The 22033-nt window shown below is 29.3% G+C and overlaps 1 protein-coding gene across 1 annotated transcript; it reads left to right on the top strand.

The window, feature by feature from the left end:
• The first annotated feature begins 13926 nt into the window (after positions 1-13926).
• LOC145953872 (DExH-box ATP-dependent RNA helicase DExH10-like) lies at positions 13927-14905 on the top strand. The gene is made up of 3 exons (XM_083067659.1): positions 13927-14403; positions 14501-14649; positions 14733-14905. The coding sequence occupies exons 1-3, from the start codon at positions 14394-14396 to the stop codon at positions 14853-14855; spliced, it is 282 nt and encodes a 93-aa protein (XP_082923785.1). The 5' UTR covers positions 13927-14393; the 3' UTR covers positions 14856-14905.
• The last annotated feature ends 7128 nt before the right edge of the window (positions 14906-22033 follow it).

Here is a 22033-nt window from a genome sequence, read left to right as displayed (position 1 = left end):
CCCTCACTTCGGACTATCCGGAAAAGAACGAGAAGACCTAGATCAAGGATCAGACCCGCAACAGCAAGGACAAGTAAAATGTGTATCCTAAGACAGGAACATTTTCCTTCCATTTTTTCTTGTAATAAATGTATATTAATTATTAATATATAGATTAATTAAATGTTAGATAAAATATATAAGTATAGTCAACAAAATGTAATTAATATTTTCTAAGACCTTAAAACCAAAAGCAAAATTTTCCCAAAAAAAAACACGACAACTAAATAGGAAAGAGGTAGTATCTTCCCGTCATTATAAAGATTTTTAATTAAATATCTAAATAAAAGATTTTAATGGCTGCAGAAAATCAATCAACATAAATGACATTAAAGATAAAATTAAATATGTATAATAATCATTTAATTCTTTTGTCCATATGTTGTCATTTAATGCAAACAACCAATTCAAAATAAGAAAATAAATAACATTAAAATGGAATTGTTGCGTGTAACGCCTGATTTATATAATAATAATTATATATTTTTTTAATATTTTTGTAATTATATTATTAATAATATTTTTTAATGAAGATAAAGATAAAGAAAAAGAATATTTTGTGAATTTATTACATGACATATCGTTTTAAAATATTTACAATAATGTATTATTTTACACATTATTTCTTTCTTCCACTTCTATTACAATATTTACATTGATAGTGAAAAGAAAATTACAATTGAAATAATATGGTTGGCAAATAAAATTATAACAAATTCATCAAATAGTCTTCATATTCCAATTTCTTCCAAGTAGGACAGCAGTAATAACAACTGCAAAATGATCTGGAATCCCAAGTAGATCCATCTATTTTATAATATATATTTAATTTTAAAAACAAAGAAAAGAGAGGAGTGAGAACAATATCTAATATATACAATAATTCAAAAGAATATACAGAATTATTTATAATCAATTTTAAACATATATATATATATATATATATATATATATATATATATAGATCATATATTAGATTTTCATGATATAATAAAATTTGAATTATACTTGTAGTGACTAGTAAGGATAAATGAGCATCATCATAATAGCAACCAACAAAAGGATATTTCACCTTAACCAACAAGAGGATATTTCACCTTCATTCCTTACTCATTTAAATCCCCAAGGTCAAACCTTCAGCTACAAATAATTCAAACTTTATCTTCTATGGCCATAGAACAATATTTATCTTCATAAACACATGAAGAAATAATAACAAGACAAGTCCAAGATATCACAACTATATTATAGTTGATTATAAAATATATTTACAATAAATATATTTATGTAAAAATAATATATTAAGAGTACCAATGATATAAATAAAAAATGAAAATCATTATAAAATAATTAAACAATATAAAATATGAACACCTTAATAATTATTATGGATAAAAATAATCATAAGTTAAACAAATAAATGAGGTTAGGGACACCACACTAAATAAATATACATAAAAAATAACATAAATAAATAAACATAGTAGTATATCAAATTTTAAAGAGATAAAGTTCTCCTCCCCATTACCTTAGAACATCGGCTTATCTGTGTAAAATCTTCAAGATCCTTTTCCTACTCATTTTTCCTCTCTTTCGCTCTTTCTTTCTCTTTATTTCTCTATCTCTTTCTTTTTCTCTCTCTAAGTTTTCACCTCTGGCTGTTATAATTTTTCACAGCCCCCTCCCTCCTATTTATAAAAATTCAGAGTGGCCAGAACGGCCCGTTTTGGACCCATTCATTCTATGTAAAATTTACAATTGGAACGGCCCGTTCTGGACCCATTCATCCTATGTAAAATTTACAACTGGAACGGCCCGTTCTGGGGTTAAAATTTTCTCACAAAAACCATAACTGGAATGGCCTGTTTCCAACTAAGATCTTTAGGCATTTTTTAAGCTTGGAACGGCCCGTACCGCTTTGAGAACGCCCTGTTCTGGGCTAACAAATATAGTCCTCTTTGAAAATTTGGAACGGCCGTTCTAGGCCTTCAAAAATAGGCCTCTTTACTAATTTAGAACGACCCATTCCACTTTTGGAACGACCCGTTTCGGACCAACAAACACAAGACTTTTTAGAAATTTAGAACGGCCCGTTTTGAGCCTTCAAAATACCAGAATATTATTTTATTATTTTTAATTATAAAATCCCTTTAATAATCCCCATAAATATTTAAAATACATAATAATCAATTATTAAAATTTCTAAAATATTCTACATAAAAGACCCCTTTTTTATTAATTAATAACTATAGGAAAATAATTTTCATAAATATAAAAATAATAATTAACCATTGTATAAAATTTAAGATGTTACATTGGGTATTATTTATGAGCTTCAAAAAGTTTGGAATGATGATATGCACAACTTTATTTGTGAGTCAAATTCTCTTATAGCCTTAAAGTTGACTAGGGAAAATGATAATATTTTTCATCCATAATACTCGTTTATATTGTTAGCTTTAAATATATCATTCGAGAAGTTAATTTATGCACAAACTTTTTGACAAAGCATGACATCACACATGATCGATCCATTCAAGTTTGGACAAACAGTTCGCCTCAACTTGCTTCCCTTTTATTGGCTGATGTCATGGATATCTTACATTTTAGAGTATAATTCTTTTTGTTTTGTCTTTACATTTTCTGAAGCATATATATATATATATATATATATATATATATATATATATGAGGGGGTTATAATTACACCGGTGTAACTTTTATAAAGTGTTACACCACTTAATAACTTTATATTAAATGTGAATTTTGTAAATCCAACCGTTAGATTGAAAGTTCATATCACTTTATATGTGTATATCAAATTTTGTTAAAATTAAACAACAATTTGAAGGTGATCAAAGTATTCATATTTTAGTATATTTTGAAATGAATATATTACGTCAATTTTTTGTTTTATAAAAATGAAGTATCAAATCATTTTGTATTAATATAAAATTTTGTATATATGATCTAAGAAATATGAACTTTCAATTTAATGGTTGGATTTAAAAAATTCACATTTAATATAAAATTATTTAGCGGTGTAATACTTGGTAAAAGTTACACTTGTGTAATTATAACCTATATATATATATATATATATATATATATATATATATATATAATTTTATAATTAACATTAAATATGAAGATATGTATTTAAATTACAATTATTTTTTTAACAAAAAAGTGTATTAGATTAGGGTTTCAAAAGGTTATTTTAGCATAAAATATTTTAAAGACTTTGTAGGAATGTAATGAATTTTAAAATTATTTTTAAAAAATTATAATCAAGATTTTATAATATAATTTTAATAGTTTCATATCATCAAAATTTATAATATTTGAAATAATTTTATGAGATTTCAAGGATTTTTAAAACAATACAATTAAGGTGTAAAAAATAATACAATTAATAAAAAAATAACATAAATGATAAGGTTTGAATAAATAAATTAAAAGTAAAATCAATACAATGATTATAGCTCTATGTCCTCCTAAATGACATTTCTCCACATATAACAGTTCACGCATTGACATTTTCTAGTTCATATTATTGAAATATAACAATATATTCAAGTTTATGATATTTATTAACTAATAGAGTTGTCAAAATTGACTTAACTTGATGAATTAACTTGTTGGTCTATTAGGTTAGGCCAAACTAAATTCTTTAATTTTAGGCCCAAAAAAGATCAAGTCAATTTAGCCCATCTTGATAGACCAATCAAGTCAAGTTGGAAAAATAAAAATTAGGTTTGGAAGGTATCATGTTTATTGGTTTGATGTTATTTTTATTTGTTCATTTTTATTTAAAATTATATAAAATTATTAAAATAACTAATTTTTAAGTTATATATATATGGAGTGTATCCCTATATATTTTAATTTTTTTAATCAATAATTTAAATCATAACTTTTAAATTATTGATAAAAATAATTAATGGTCAAGATTAAATCTCAAGTATAGACACCCCTTTCAAGATTATTATTATTATCTATTCGGCGACATCAACATCACTACTGCCCCTATTGCAATTGACACCACTGCTACCGTCATCATTATTGTTGTCACTACAACCATCATCCCTGACAAAGAACATGACAGTAGAGGCAACGATGATGGTGGTTGTGGTGGTAACAATGTCACAAACCTTCTTATTGTTGTTGCTATTACTATCGTCATCGTCATCACATGCCACTAGTGATGGTGGTGTTGATAGTGCAGCAACACAGCAGTGGTGATGATGATGATGGTTTTAGACCTTTTAGTAATAATGTTTCCACTACTGTCATCATATTGTTGAGTTTTGAGCTCCCTTCCTCTGTGGAGAATAAGCTCAAATTGTATAAGCCTATCATGTCTCACTTAATCAAGTGGAAAGGGGTCAGATTAGGGCAGAAGAAGAGTGACTTAAATTGACAAAACAACAACAAAATATAGAGAGAAGAGAAGAGAGAAAGTTACAGGTCATATATCCATCGAATAACATTTGTTGAATTGCAACTCAAGGTTTTTTTACCATTGGATCATGCTAATTTTGGGATAGTAGGTTCATACAACGTGGCATTTCATATTCAATAGTTGGATCATTAAAAGAAAGTATATAGTACTGGGAGAAAAACATCTCATAATAACAACTTTGTTTTGAAGTTTTTTATCTTCTTATTTCTCAATTGTAAGCAATTGTGATCTGTTATACTTTGCCTAATTGTAAGAATTGTTTGGTGCATTCTTTGGAGACTCTCTTATATCCTTTGTTAATCATACTGGAGTTTTTCTTTGGTCTAGACAACTTGTAGTTTTTTACTCTTACATTGAAGGGTTTTCTACGTTAAAAATATTTGTGTCTCTTATATGTTTGGGTTATCTTTTTTGCTCTATTTTGTTGGTGCTCCTTATAAATTTTTGCACGCATGGGAATTTAATTTTTACTGCATTATTGCTCTTTCTCAATTAGTTGTTGTTATTGTGTTAGGCTTTCTCCCATCAGAGTGGCATTAGAGCTTTTTGGTTAAGGGTCTGTTTGACTTGCTTGAATGGTGGAGGCACATACAAAGATGATTTCTTTGAATGGAGCAAATTATCACATGTGGAAGGGCAAGATGAAGGATTTGCTATTTGTGAAAAACTTACATCTTCTTGTATTTGCTTCTAATAAACCAAAATCCAAGTTTGATGAAGAATGAGATTTTGAGCATCAACAGGTGTGTGGATTTATCAGGCAATTTGTTGATGATAATGACTATAATTTTATTGCTAATGAGACACATGCGAGAACCTTATGGAATAAGCTTGAGTCCTTGTATACTTCTAAATTAGTGACTAATAAATTGTACTAGCTGAAGAATTTTATGGAGTTGAAGTACAAGGAGGGGACTCCCATTACAAATCACTTAAAGTAAACTTCAAGGGCATTTTGATCAACTATATAGAATGAGTATAAAATTTGATGAAGATTTATTGGGATTATTTCTATTAAATTCTCTTTTCTTATTCATGGGAGACATTCTGGGTTTTCATGATTAGTGTTCTCCTAATGGTAATGTTTCTTTGCAAATGGAAAATAGTGGTGCGCTTAATGAGCAGATGATAAGGAAGACACATGGTACTTAATCTCATTCAGAGGTGCTTATTATTGAGAACATAGGGAGAAACCAGAAGAGAGGACAAAAGGGTGGTAGAGACAAAAACAAGAACAAGTCTAAGTTTCAATACAAGAATGTGGAGTGTCACTTTTGTCACAAAATAAGACATATACAAAGGAATTGTTTTCTATGGAAGAAGGAGAATAAAGAGAAGAAGGGAAAGCAAAAAAAGATAAATCATAATGATAGTGATCGTGTTACTACTACTACTGGTGATGATCTTGTTCTTCTCCGTGATGTTAATGCAATTAATCTTGCATCTGATGAGGGGCATGTGGATAATAAATAGTGGTGTTACATTATATGTTACAACCAAGAAGGAGTTCTTCACATCTTATATTGCTGGCAATTTTGGAGTATTAAAGATGGGTAATGATGACATGTCCAAGGTGATTGGTGTTAGTGATGTTTTCTTGCAAACCAACATGGGATGTAGTTGTTGCTTAGAGAAGTTAAGCATGCTCCAAATGTCCATTTTAATTTGGTTTCTGTGTAGGTGCTTGATGATGGTGGTTATGATAATCACTTTGGTTCTGGAAAGTGGAAACTTACCAAAGGTAACTTGATTGTGGCTAAAATGGGGAAATTCCAAACTTTATTAGACAAAAGCATTGGTTGCTAAAGATAGTGTGAATTATATGTATATGGAGGCATCTTTGTGTAATCGAAGCCTTTGTCATATCAGTGAGAAAAGGACTAAATAATTTAGTCAAAAAGGATATGCTTCAAGTATTGAAGAATGCAAAGTTAGAGAAATGTTCTCATTGCATGGTTGGTAAGAAAACTAGAGTATCCTTCAAGAAACATCCTTCTTCTAGCTTGAATTGGTGCATTCAGATGTTTGAAGTCCTTTGAAGGTAAAAAATTTTGGTGGTGCACTTTATTTTGTTACCTTTATTGATGATTGTTCTAGGAAACTATAGGTCTATGCTTTGAAGACAAAAGTCCAAGTGCTAGAGAAGTTCGAAGAGTTTTATGCCTTGGTTGAGAGGTAGTCAAGCAAGAAGCTGAAGCGCATTTGTAGTCTATTGTAGGCAACATGATATTGCACATGAGAAAACTCCTTAGTTGAATGGTTTAGTAGAGAGGATGAACAAGACATTGATTGAGAGAGTGAGGTGTATGCTATTTGAGGCTAAGTTACCTAAGCAATTTTGGGGTGAAACATGGTACATGGTGGTGCATGTTATCAATCTTAGTCTTGCTATTGCTTTGAATAGCGAGGTGCCAAATAAAATTTGGTTTGGCAAGAATGTCAAGTATGATTACTTGAGAGTTTTTAGTTGCAAGGCGTTTGTGCTTGTTCCAAAGGATGAGAGATCCAAATTAGATACAAAGACAAGACAATGTATCTTCATTGGTTATGGTGAAGATGAATTTGGTTGCAAATTCTATGATCCTATTGAGAAGAAGCTTATTAGAAGCCGTGATATGAAATTCATGGAAGATTAAACCATTTAAGACATTGATAAGGTGGAGAAGTTTACACCTAAGAGAGATAGTGGCATGACTAATGTTGATCCAATTCAGTTGCTTATTCATAATCTGGATATTGATGTTCAAAATGGTGAGCAACATAACTATGTTGGTGGACAACGATTTGGAGATGAGGTAGATATTCCTATTAATGATTTTGATGAAAAAGAACATGAGAGGTCACAAGATGAAAGTCTTGATGATGCAACTGAGCCACTACTAACCCAACTCAAAAGGTCGACTAGGTAGAGACAATTGTCTGAGGTACTCTTCTGATGTGTATGTGATCTTTATAGATGGGGGAGAACATGAGTGCTTTTGAGAGGCCATGGAGAGTGAAGACAAGCAAAAGTCGTTGGATGCTATGAAAGATGAGATGTGAGGCAATGGGCCTCTAGAAGTATCACGTTTGAATTGATTCTTTCCACACCTAACGAAATCACAATAGGAAGTCCCCTGAAGCTCCCATGTCCAACGTGACTGAACTCATGCCTGACATCATCAACGCCATGAGCATTTTGGGCTTTCATGCCTAGCAAGCCCAATACGGTACTTGACATGGTATCAGTAAGGTCACATTTTACATACTTCGCATTTTACTCACTACAAGTTTGGGTTCCAGTACTATTATAAATCCACATAATTAATGGGTATCTATAATCTAATTAGTTCATTTTTTTTACAAGTAATTACTATATACAATTGTTTCTCCAATAATTTGTTTTGTATTTTGTCCATAGGGCTTTCCCTTAAGGAACCCACAAACACTCATAAATTCACAAATAGGGACAATTTCATAGATCAAAAGCATTAGTATATTGTAAACACTCAATTTTTCCCCCTTTTATTTATTTTCTTTCTTTCTTTCTTTTTTCATTCCTTTTATTATTTTTCATTTTTCTATTAATCACGTTATACTATTTTTTCTTTTTTCAGGAATAAAAGTTAAGTTAAATCAATATAAAAATAATAAATAAATTTGGTGTTTCAAAAATGCTAAATATTGAGTTTTAGTATATATATATATATATATATATATATATATATATATATATATATATTTATACATGTGAAAGCAAAAAAAAAAACAATAAATATTGAAAATGCAATAAACAAAAAATCTTCAGAAAATCTTCAAAAATCTTTCTCAATCCATTCCTATCTAATGAGCCACCAATTTCAGCCTACGAGCGGACCTATGTTAAATGGGTCATATTTCTTACGAGTAAAAAGGGAAAATGAAGAAAGAAAAAAAGGATTAAATAGAAGAACATTTTACACACGTTGCACACGACAAGGAGTGGGGGAGCTCATTTCTCACAGTATATAAGGCTGAATGGATTGTAGGGAAAGGACCCCTTTTTTTTCACATACACAACACTCACACCTCACGCTTTACCCCAGGCATTTTTCACACACAAAGAGTACCCACTACAAGATTTGGATCACATACATAATATGACATTAAACTTTGATCTTCCTTGAATCCATCATGGCTCATGCGGTCCCAGAGCTTGAGTTGGCAGCCACTCCTACCTAGCACTGTATCTTCATACCAACATTAGTAGTTGTACCTACCACCAAATCACTTGAACCGAATTATTTTTTCTTTTAATCAACACCACAAACACAAAACCGTTGCATAAGCAAAAGAATTGGTAAGGCATATTTCTTCAATTTTTGCCTCAAGTCCGCAACTTCTATCTTTTATTACTTATACTTTTGTTTCATTCGTATCGTGAATATTTCCATCTAATTTGTTGTTATATTATTCACCTCATCCATGCATAAAATTGTGCTCAGTATCACGTGCCACCAAGTCCTTGACCTTTTCTTTCTTTTCTTGGATATATCACATTTCCATAGGCTATTGCATGTGGTTTTGTTTTTTTAGCTTTTATCAAGGTTTGATAGAATATATTTTCATGCTTTTATTTATTATATTTTTGTGTGCAAAACTATTGAAAGTTAGATTAGCATAAGAAGGAATTGTAAGACTTACCGAATATGAATCAAATAATAATCACGTAATTCCACATTGAAATAAGGATTAAAAAAATCAATGAAATCATTTAAAATTAAAGTTTTCATCTCATAATAATAGAATGAAATCAAACTTTTGTGTTTTAGTTAAAACAGTTATTAATAATGATGATTCCTTTTAATAGTAAAATAAGAGAAAGAGTTTGGTTGAATGTTACATTTTTTGACTCTCAAAATTTTTAGAGCACAAGTTGTGACAACTTGATTGTTCTAAAAATTCTTAAAAAATATTTCAAATATTACAAATAAAGTATTTATGATTTAACTAATCTAAACAATACTAAAATAATTTTTTTTTAGTGAAAAATGGTCAAATAGACATGATGTCTTTTTGATCCTTAAATTGTCTGAAAACATATAATTATAACTTATAATCTCGAGATTTTTTAAAATGAAGCACATTGCAAATTATAAGTTCAATTTAAAATCAAGTTTTATATTTTATTAATAAAATAATTCAAGTAATATTTGACAAAAAGATTATTTGAATGTGACATTCTCTTAATCTTAGAATGCAAGGATACAAGTTGTGACAACTTGTTATCTTATAACTCTTTTCTAAATTAATTAAAGCGTATAATTCTTAACATTAAAAATACCATTATAGAATTTTGGCTAAATATTTAAAGACATTGTAACAAAATTTATTACAAAACAATTAATTTTTGTTTTTGCCACAAAAATTATAATAATCATGATTAATCAAAGTTAAATAATTCAATAAATTAGCTTTGGTGTACACCTTTGTCAATTTTAGGTTGTATGAGCCGAGACAACTCAAAAGCCCCAAATGTAATTAAAATGGTGAATTTAAATAAAAAATATTAAAACATTTTCTTTGAAGAACTACATGACTCTGAATCTTCATTATATATGGACATACGTAGAAGCAGGAAATCATTCTTGTCGAGCCCAAAAATAAAAATAATAATAACATCTCATTTTTACATCAATAATAATAATAAACAAATCTTATATTCAATTAAAATAAAGTAAATGCACTTGTTGAATAAAAATATTTGATTATCATTGTTAATTTATGTTAATTTAGGGTGAGATAAATATTTTAAAAATTATATAGCTTGCTTGATTAATTAGAGGTAACCGTCTTTATGATGGATATTGTAAGGTGTTAATACCTTCCTTACATGTAATTGACTCCGGAACTCAAAGTCTGATTTTGTAGACCATTTTTCTAGTTTTTCCAATGCTTTTTCTGTAAAAATAAACATTGGTGGCGACTCCATATTTTTATCAACAAAAAAAAATTATTTTGCTGTGGCGACGAAGGTTGCTACATATGTCATAATAACATACTTAGAAATTAAAGGGGCATCATATACACATCTACATACACATTGCAATCAACAACAAGAATTTGGACTTAACCCATCACGCTTAAAACATATATGAACAAATAGGATTAGGGGTTAATCTCGCTACCCAACAAATAACCCATATCTTATAGCAAGATTCTCTTTCCCCCTTACCTTGATGGACTCTAAAATTTGAGTTTGGGTTTCTAAGCTCTTCTCCTACAACCTCTAGCTTTCCCCTTTCCTTAGATCACAAGATGCATAAGTCAATATAATAAAGTGAGGCAACCCTAGCCTTACTAACGTATTTAAATGCTAACCCTATCTCTTGTGAAGCCCATCGGTAAAAAAAACCCATTTATTTACTTCTCATTATTCTGAAAATAAATCAAATAAAATGATTACTATTATTTCAAAATATCTTTTAGTTTATTATACTACTTTAGATTAATTAGTTAAAAATCTTATATTAATTTATTATGAAAAATGGGATGTTACACAAAAATCTTAGGTTAATAGGGACAATTATTTTTTTTAAAATAAAAATTAATCATCATCGTCGTTTTATATACAATGAACAAAACATAAATATCAAAAATAATTATTAGTGAGTTCAATATATAAAATTAGGAGGTGCAAAATATGATATTTTTAAACATACACTAATAATTTAATTAAAGAGACGAGGTGTATCTATCCACTCTCACTATAATATAGGTTGATCATTGCTCACTATCAAAGGAAATAAAATGTAGAGTAGAATTCTTAAGGTAAGGGTCTATATGTGAAGGGGAATCAAGTACATGGGAGGATGCAAGGAAGGTCTAGTTCTTCGAGGCGGAAGTCAAATTCTAGAAACAGAAAGGCAATGATATGTTATAAGTGCAAACAAAAGGAACATTACAAGAATGATTGTCCTAACTAGAAGAAATTTGACGAAGGATCATCTCATTCTGTGAATGTTACAAAAATTGATGACTCAGATTACTATAGTGAGGGAGATATCTTTCTATCTCATTTAGATCAACTTACAAATGCTTGGATTCTCGATTCTAGATGCTTTTACATATGACGCCAAACAGGGAGTGGTTCACTACATACAGATTAGGAAATTTTGGTTCACTATTTAGGTGATGATAAAGTTGTTACTATTTTTGGCATGGGACAAGTTAAAATTACAATGGATGATTGTGGCATGAAGATGTTGTGTAATGTAAGGTACATCTATAACTTGAGGAAGAATTTGATTTTTCTTGGTACCTTGCAAGCAAATGATTTTAGCTATAGGACAGATGGAGATCAGGATACCTTTAAAGTGTACAAGGGAGCCTTGACAGTGACAACATACTTCATACAATATTTACAAACTATTAGGGAGTACAGTTACAGGTGGAGTTGCTTCTATTGAGTTAGATGATAATGCCAAAAAATCATGGCATAAGCGTTTAGGTCATTTTAGTAGGCATGGGGTGGCATAACTGTGACACCCTCTACCCCGTATGACATAATGCATAATATAATAAATAATTGAAATACCTCAATATAATAAATAAATTCAAAGTTCACACAGGTAGAAAGAATCACATTTTAACCTAAATTAGACAGCGAAAATATCAAATTACAAAGAAATAAAATCAACTATTCAATTTAAATAGTATGAATCAAATCCTAACTAATTTCCCAGTGTCACATGCCTTATTAGAGTGGAACTCAATGTTGAGGACTAAGCCTCATCACCGACATCTTCAACATCATGTTGATGTTCACATGTAACAATCATAAGAAAATAACACAAAAGAGAAGAAGACTGAGAAATATCTCACTCTAACTCACGGGGTAGGAATGTAAACCGATTAACCAAACACAAACAACACATATAACAAGTTATAACACAAATAATAACACATTATCATATTTAACTCATTCACAACATAATAAACAACAACATATATAGTTGTAATGCGAATGTAATGAACATGAAGTACATGTTATCATGCATGTGACAGTAGTAAAAATATCACACTTGTGCATTACCGCTAGCAGCACACTAGAGTAGTCTATGAGTATATGTTAGGTCACACCTTATGCGCATTCTCAATAGAAGGACATACTACTAGAGTTTGGTTAAGATAGTTAAGTCGTGCAAGATACATCCCATGCTGTTAAGGGAACAACTAGGACTTCCAAACTAAGTTATACCTAAAAGATTGGTTCCCAAACTTTTACACAATGGACCTTCCCTGGTGGTGTATTCCATATTATACCTTTTAAAAAACATTTTTATGCATATAATGCATGTCAAACAGACTCTATGCATTACATTCACATGGTTCCATAATCTCACATTTAACATACTTATCATATCACATTACTCCTCATTTGTATTTGTATATTCATATAGACATCAATTCACATCCACATCCATATTATAATATAGGAATTACATCATTGAATTTAACAAAAGATCAAAAGGGAATTCGTAGGCAGGATGGCGTTAAGTGACACATGTCCCATCCCTAGCGCGATACCTCTAAAGGACCACATTAGTCTTTGTTTGAATTGTGTTTGGTGTGAGAGACGCCGAGAGAAAACTTTGTTCTCAGTCTCAATGATGCCCAACGTGCCCTATGTACCCAACGACATATAAGAAAATTGCACATTTGGATAATTGCAAATTCTCAAGCATGCACCTCAAATTCAATATCAACATTTCAATTAATTAAAACACTCCCCAATTATACAATAAGCATTCTAAACAACATAATACACACATATAAGTACATATCCAATCAATCTCTTCATACAACTACTAATGCATTTCCTTAGGATTTTCTAAGGAACCCATAAGGATCTCAAATCATACAATTACAACCTCAAAACATGCAATAGATTATCCATTCAAACAATTCATGTAATTAATTACATACAAGAAGAACAAAAAGTGAAACAGACACAATTGGAGAAAATCCTTCACACTACTAGAAAAATTAATATTTGTGACGAATTTTGTGACGGAAAAAATAGCATCGCAAATAGTGACGGATTTTGTGAGGGATTTTTAAGTTTTGTGACGGACAAGAATTTAATGACTTTTGTGACGGATTTTGTGACGGAATATATTCCGTCTCTAAAAATCCGTCACAAATTTCGTCACTGAATCAAAAAAAAATATTTGTGACGGATTTTGTGACGGAAAAATTTCCGTCTCTAAAAATCCGTCACAAATTTCATCACTAAATTAAAAAAAATGTTTGTGACGGAATGAACTTCGTCTCTAAAAAATCCGTCACAAATTTCGTCACTAAAATGAAAAAATTTAGTGACGGATTTTTCCCTCTCAAAATTCCGTCACAAATAGGTTAAAATATTTTGTGAAAAAATTTGTGACAAATTATTCCCTCTCAAAATATTAAATTTTATTTATGAAACTTTTATATTTAAGAATTATGCATAATTAAAGAAAATATGTTAATTTTTTTTTAAAAAAATAATAAAATTAAAAATATTTTATTTCATTAAAGGACTGAAAAAATTATGAAATTCATTTAATTAAATAAAAAATTGTCAATTTTGAACATAAGAAACTAAGACATTCATTAAAAATATTTAAAAAAAACTTGTGAAAATAATAAAAAAAATATTAATTTAATTTTGGCTTAATTACATTTTTGATCCCTCAAGTATTGTAATTGTGCATTACTATTTAATTACTTGAACTCTTTTCAGCTACAAAAATTTTGTGAAGAACTAAAGAATCGCTCACGAGTCTTAAAGAAGCTTGGTCATATTGATGCTGATGGTGTAGTTTAGTTGAAGGGACGGGCAGCCTGCTTGATTGACACAGGCGACGAACTCCTTGTTACCGAATTAATGTTTAATGGTGAATCAATATTTGTTTCCTCATTGTGCTTTCTGTATAGTTTGCAGTTCAATATATTTTGTAACCTTTTTTTTCTTCATTTCCCCTCCTCCATTAGGTACTTTTAATGACCTTGACCATCATCAAGTTGCTGCCCTTGCGAGTTGTTTCATACCAGGAGATAAATCAACTGAGCAGATACAACTGAGAACAGAGCTTGCAAGGCCTCTGCAGCAGCTTCAAGATAGTGCCAGAAGGATAGCAGAGGTAGATGTTTTATCACTTAACCTGAATTTTTTTGGGAGTTTCTGTATTTAAATATAAATGGGATCATCACCCTTTTGTCACAGATACAACATGAATGCAAATTGGATATAAATGTAAATGAGTATGTGGAATCAATAGTGAGGCCATACTTGATGGATGTGATCTACTCATGGTCGAAGGTTAGTTATGCCGTATTTTTGGTTTGAAGCCTTGTCTACTTTTAAGTCATTTACTTGACATCAAAGCCTCTATATGACCAAGTGGTCTACAGTTTTTGATCCTTGCTGCCCCATTCCTCTAATAAAAAATAGGTTAGTTTCTACAGTTTTTAATATGTATGATGTATAAAATTTATGAAGATCTCCCTTCCATAATTCATTGAACACTAGATTTATATATTTGTTGTGCACAAATATGTTAAGAAAAGGGGGTATTGGAATTTATGTTGATGAGTAACGTATAAATATTTACTAAGAAGGTTCTTTTGGTCTGTTATGACCTACAACTAATACATGTTTCCTAATTTTTTTTGCTCACTTGACTTGATCTTTTCATTTGACTAGTGATTCTGGATATGTAACTATGTTCTAATGAGACAGAGGGAGTACTGTGATTGGTGATATTTTGGCACAGAGTGAGGTTTTTAAACCTATAGTAGTGTGATTGCTGTGTTCTTGTTAATTTCTGGTCACATTGTGCTATATTGTATTTACTTGGATGTTTTTAAACACTAACTACATTGGATTTCTTTTAAGTGGCTTTGGTTATCCTTTTGAATTGGCTCTACTATCCCTTGCTTTTAATTTGATTCCCTGCTTTTTAGAATTGTTATATTTTGGGTTTCTGATTTCAATATTGCTTTAGCTAAACCTTATTTTGATATTTTGCTCTGGTAATCGATTACAATAAACGGGTAATCGATTACCAGAGAACCTTTTAATAAGTAAATTTCGAACATATGATGTCTGGTAATCGATTACATGTATAGGTAATCGATTACCAGACTCTTAAAAATAATGGTTTCCTCAGATTTAGTCATCAACAGTTAGTGAGGGATTCATCCCAGTTTGTGACGGATTTAATCCCTCACAAATTGCGAGGGATTAAATCCCTCGCAAATTGTGACGGATTCACAGTTTGTGACGGATTTAATCCCTCACAAATTGCGAGGGATTTAATCCCTCACAAATTGCGACGGATTTCTATTAATTTCTAAACATTTATTGTTACAAATTAGTGACGGAAATTATATTGTTTGTGACGCCTTAATTCCGTCACTAATTGTGACGGAGAAAATAATCCATCACTAAATATTTTGTGACGCCAAATTTTGTGACGGAATCATTTCCGTCACAAATTCTCACTAACTTATTTGTGACGGATTTTTTGAAGTTTAGTGACGGATTTTTTCCCTCTCTAATTTTAATTTTTCTAGTAGTGTCATACATGAGCATACAACATACATAGGATTGGCGGCCAAACCCGCTACTTGGCAAACAAGCACACACCCAGAGTAAGGTTTCTCACTCCCCCTTATCTAGATAAGCTCTAGATGATGGGTGTATGACTCTAGGGTGATTTCCGTCCTACTCCTGATCTATGAGCTTTCAAGCGCGTACGTGAAAATAGAGGTATAAAAAGGGTTTGATTAGAAAACTCCTATTTTAAAAATCCTAACCTTCCTTTCATCATCTAGTTAAACATATATACTAACAATGGTTATCCCAAAAATCCCTTCCCTTATTAATAGAATATTATACTATCCTTAAATAAAATATCATATATTATATTCAAAAATATATTAAATAATTAAACAAATTTTAGACAGTCCTTGTTAACAAAATAAAAATAAAAAAATTATTAATAAAATACTTATATTATATTTTATGAAAAATGAGGTTTTATTTTAGACCTGCAAACTAGATCTGTGCAAGTATTGTGTGCTCGGAAACAATCTAGAATTTGTTTCACAGCTGCAAAACACACAACCAAAAGGATTTTAGATCATGTGCATATAGATGTCAATTTTTCTCACAAGGTCTGGGTATATTTTCTTAAGTAGAAATCCAAGGTATTTGAAAAGTGCAAGTTGCGGAAGGTTGAGTTGGAGAACCAAACAGGTAGAAAAATTAAGTTTTTTGAGATTTGACAATGGTACAGAGTACATAGGTTCATGACTTTAGAAATTCTGAGGAATAATGTATTCAGAGACATTTTTCAATGTGTAAAACACTACAAAAAATGGTGTTACAAAGAGGACCAATAGGTCCCTCTCTGAAAAAAGGCTAAATATCTAAGGCTAAATGATGAGTTTTGTTTTGATAGGACACCTAATACTAGAGAATTAGTTAGGACTAGTTAAGATTTGATCATGCTATTTAATTCGAGTAATTTAATTTTTTTCTTTTGTAATTTTTTTTTGCTATGTTTAATTTATGTTAAAAATTAAATGTGATTATTTCTACCTGTATAGATTTTGAATTTATTTATTATTTTTGAGGTTATTCAGTTACTTAATATATTATTTTTATTACTTATATATATATATATATATATATATATATATATATTTTAAAATCCATATTGACTATTAAAATTTTATAAAATCCTTTGGAATCTTATAATATAAATTAAAATATATATTAAAAAATCTTGATTATAAAAATCTTAATTTTTTTTTAAATTCGTTACATTCTTTTAAAGTCTTTAAAATTCACAATTATTTGTACTTAATTATCTTGATAGCATAAAAGTTAAATCACCTTATTACCTTTGTTTTAGGCAACGTGTCCTAGTCAAAGAAAAGTTTGTACAAGGACCAAAATTATAACTTACTCAATTTTCAAAAATTGAAGCATATTAAGCTAAACCATTATTTTACATTTGGGAATTTACATGGGATATATAAAGATTTACTAGGTATATAAAAAGGTCACAATTATATTAAGTCAACTCATTATTTTACATAACATTAGATGACGCAATCATACAAATGTGGAGCGCTTCATTAGTATTTTTTTGAATAATTGACTGAATGACACAAATCAACAAAATCTAAAAGTTTGGAGGCATAAGTCATGAGAAAATAACGAAGAATTTGAATTTATATAATAAGAACAATAAGAGATTGATTTCACTAACTTTCTCCATGTAAATCCTTTTAAATTTTCATTCAATATTAGAAATTATACTTTTAGGTGAAAAATTCTAGGTTGTTTAAGGAAAATCTCAATTCTTTAGTAATTTTTGTTAAACAATATGTATTAAGTTTAGGGAGCAAAATTTGACTGATAAGGCTTATCCTATTCCTAGTAATAAGTATTGTTGGTTTTTTTACCTAGATCGTGATTTTAAAAGGGTTTCTCAATCTCAATTAAAATTATAAAATCATCCATTGGTTGATTAGGCCATAACAAACATTAAGTATAAAGTAAAATATTTGACTTAATAATGACATTGTATTGAATGAAAATAAGGAAAATTACATGAGTATAATAGTTACCTCAATCTCCAACAATAGAGACAAATTAGTCGCTCATGGCTAAGGATTATACAAAAAAAAAAAAAGGAATCTTTGAGTGATCTGTGATTATAAAAAATTCTTGCACAAGAGTTCTCTCTCTAATCTCTCAAAATTTGTGTGTTTGTGAAAACTAAGATACAAAGACCTCCTAAATTTTCTAATTTAATATATTTTAAATTGGCTTCTATTTGTGTATGCTCGCTCAGAGTGTCTATGTGGCTCGCTTAAACAAGCATGTCCAATCTTTCTAGAGGTGGTCTTTGATTTGACTCATTAAGAGTGTCTATCCTAGTTGCTCTAAGAAAATTTTGACTCATTTAGAGTGAGTACTTGCTTAAGCAAGCCAGCATACTCTTCCAGGAAGTAGTCTCTGACTTGACTTGTTTAAAGTGAGGTTTTGATCACTTTTGGCAAATTTTAGCTCACTTAGAGCGAGCACTCTACTTGCTTAAGCTAGCATCATCTCTTAGGTGTAGTCTGTAATGTCGATTATTATAGAATGAATTACTCATCAAGTCATACCTATATAGCTATTACAACGTTTTAAAATTTGCAATAAAATTTTATTATAACAAAATTATTATTATCTATAATATAAATTTTTAAAACCATACTAGGTAAAAAAATCGCACCATAATCATATTTCCATTCATAAAGAAACTACATATAACTAACATGAAGGAAAAGTTATTTTAATACAAATTTTTCTTTCTCACTTATACTTATAGGTTTACATCCAAGTTTGGTATAGATTTATTGGATTAATGTAATTGGTTGGGGGTAGATAAAAAGTAACCACTATTTGACCATCTATAATAGTAGAGGTTTATTGGGTTGGTGACAATACAAATGACGATACTCCTATGTCCTGAAAAGTAATGGAATTGATAGTTCTGTCAATGTCCCAAGTTGTACCCAATAAAACGATCATGATAACGGAATTGAAAGGATCTGGTATTGTTGGCAGATCCATATATTTTACATTATAATTAATTTAATTTTATAACAAATAAAAAAAGGAGTGAAAATAATTATTCAATAAATACAAATAAATCAATAGCTATGTACAAATTACTTGTAACCAATATTCAATATATTATTTTTTTTATTCTCATTATAGTGAAATTTGAATTATTCTTATCGTGACTAGTCAGGATAAATAAGCTTTATCATAATCTCAAATAACAAAAGGATATCTAACCTTAAGTTTTTTGTTCACTTAAATATTCAAGGTCAAACCTCCAACTATAAATTAATTCAAATTTTCATTCTTATTGCAATTAATTAACGTTTATCTTTATAATGAATGATGATATAATAATAAAATGAGCTTAGGAAAATTAACAAGGCTAGGTTAGAGTTAAAATTAATATAAAATAATTAAGCTTAATAAATTAGAATATTTTTAATTATTTATAATTTAGTATAATATAATTTACAAAAATTGGATGTATTAAAGAATTTTAATCTAGTAAATGATAGTTATAAATAACAAATTAATTAAACAACATAAATTAGGAATTCCTCATTGATTATTTAGAATAATTAGTATCATAAATTAAATAGGTAAATGAGGTTAGGATACCTCACTAATTAAATATTTATAGATATAACTTAAAGTAAATAAATATAATAATATATAGAAAATTTTAAAAAGATAAAAGTCTTTTCCCCTTACCTTAAGAAAAGTAAAGTTTCTCATAGATATCTTAAGATTGCGTAAGATTTTTATTTTTATTACTCTTTCTCTCTTTTCTTTTCTTTCTTTTTTCTCTCTTCCTTCTCACTTTCTCTCTCTCTTCACCGACGATTTGTCCCTTTTTTTTTCTTTCTATTTACTCTCATGGTTCCCGCCCCTTGGGCTATTTGTAAACTATATATATATATATATATATATATATATATATATATATATAAAGGAGGGTTCAAATGATACTGATGTAACTTTTACTAAGTGTTACACCACTCAATAACTTTATATTAAATGTGAATTTTATAAATCCAATCGTTAGTAAATTCACATTTAATATAACGGTTGGATTTTCAAAATTTACATTTAATATAGAATTACTAAGCGGTATAACATTTAGAAAAAGTTACACCGGTATCGTTTGAACCCTATTCATATATATATATATATATATATATATATATATATATATATATATATATATATATATTATCTCTTTTGTTAGAGATAACTTTCGTACACCTGCGGCTTGTTCATTACTGGTCTTTAATTAATTTTTTTTTAAATATTAAACTTCCCTCTTTCTATATACGTATATATATATATATATATAAAATTTAAAGAATTTTCTTTTATTACTTATATTAAATATTTAAAATATAATAATTTAAATAAATAAATATATATATATATATATATATATATATATATATATGCTTCATAATAATATAATTAAAGTATTATTCTGCAAAATATTATAAATAGTGCTTTTTCTTAAAAAAATTTATAATAAAATTGAATATTAAATATTTCTATTTTAATCTACTGAAAGTATAAAATTTTTAAAGTATTAAAAATAAAACATTATACTTAATCTGTATTTATTTATTTATTTTAAATATGGTAACTAAAAATTTAAACTATTATTTTAAGAATAAGATAATGATAATAAAATTATAATATTGTATCAAAAGTTCAGAGTTACATAGTCTCTTACTTAGAACGCATCCAGTTGATCTTGAAGCGATGCTTTCTCGAGACCTATAGCTTTCAAGTTACATTCTCCTTGTGTCACATCTTAACAAAGAAATATTAAAAATATCGAATATTAAACAATTACATCCCACAAATAAAATTAACTCTTAACTAAGTATTTTGTGATTAAAAAAGGATTTTGAAACATGAGATATTTTTAATAATTACTTAAATTGAATAAAAATTGTATACATATTTGACAATTATCAAATGGGCAATTGATCAGAGATACAAATTGCCAAAATTTGAAAGTTTAGAGACATATTTTGTAAAGAAAAGACTTGGAGACAAAATTTACAAAAAAAAAAACTGAAAGTTTAAAGGCACAAACACTAGTACAAAAGAGACATTTTACATCTGTTATTTTAGACTTTTACATCAGAAAAAAGTCTACCATCAATGCGGGAGACGTAAATTTACGTCGGGTGTTTTAGCCGACGTAAAATTACGTCGGACATTTCCACGTCCAACGTGAAATGGTTGACAGACAAATAAAAAAATCATCTCAATCCGTAAATGTCCAAAAATTACTCAATAGCTTCAATCCAATGGAGAGATAGGTCTAGAATAAAAAATGGGTCTTGCCATCATGCATCGAGAACGGAAAACCCCGAAAGGTCTATCATCGTTGTCGTCAGAAACCGTTGGAGAGGAAAATAGTGTCAAAACACTCACGTGCAAGAGTAAAATAACATTTTTACACAAAAAGATCAACACACACGCATGAAAGAAATAACCTCAATCCTTGAAAATGCCTAAATGCTTCAACCCAATCAAAGAGATAGGTTCAAAATCAAAAACGGGTTTCAATGCCGTTGTCATCGCTGCTCACCGTCATTGTCATCCTCGCTGTTGTCGTTGCCACTCACCGTCGTTGTCGTCGCCATTGTCGTTGTCATCGCCAGAAATTGCCAGAGGAAAACCCTTGAGGAAAACATGTAAAAACACTTGCGCGCACGAAAAAAATGAAGGTGCAGAAGGAATAAAACAACTTTTTTACGTTGGACAAAAAGGAGTCCGACTTAAAAATTGAAATCTACGTCGGACTGTACTTCATATCCAACGTAGATTTTAATTTTTACGTCGGACCCCCTTTGGTCTGATGTAAAAAAAGTTTAGATTAATTTCAAAAATGT

The sequence above is a fragment of the Cajanus cajan genome, chromosome 1, assembly GCF_000230855.2.
Source record: "Cajanus cajan strain Asha chromosome 1, NIPB_CcT2T_4, whole genome shotgun sequence".
NCBI lineage: Eukaryota > Viridiplantae > Streptophyta > Magnoliopsida > Fabales > Fabaceae > Cajanus > Cajanus cajan.
This window is presented reverse-complemented; position numbering and strand designations above follow the sequence as displayed.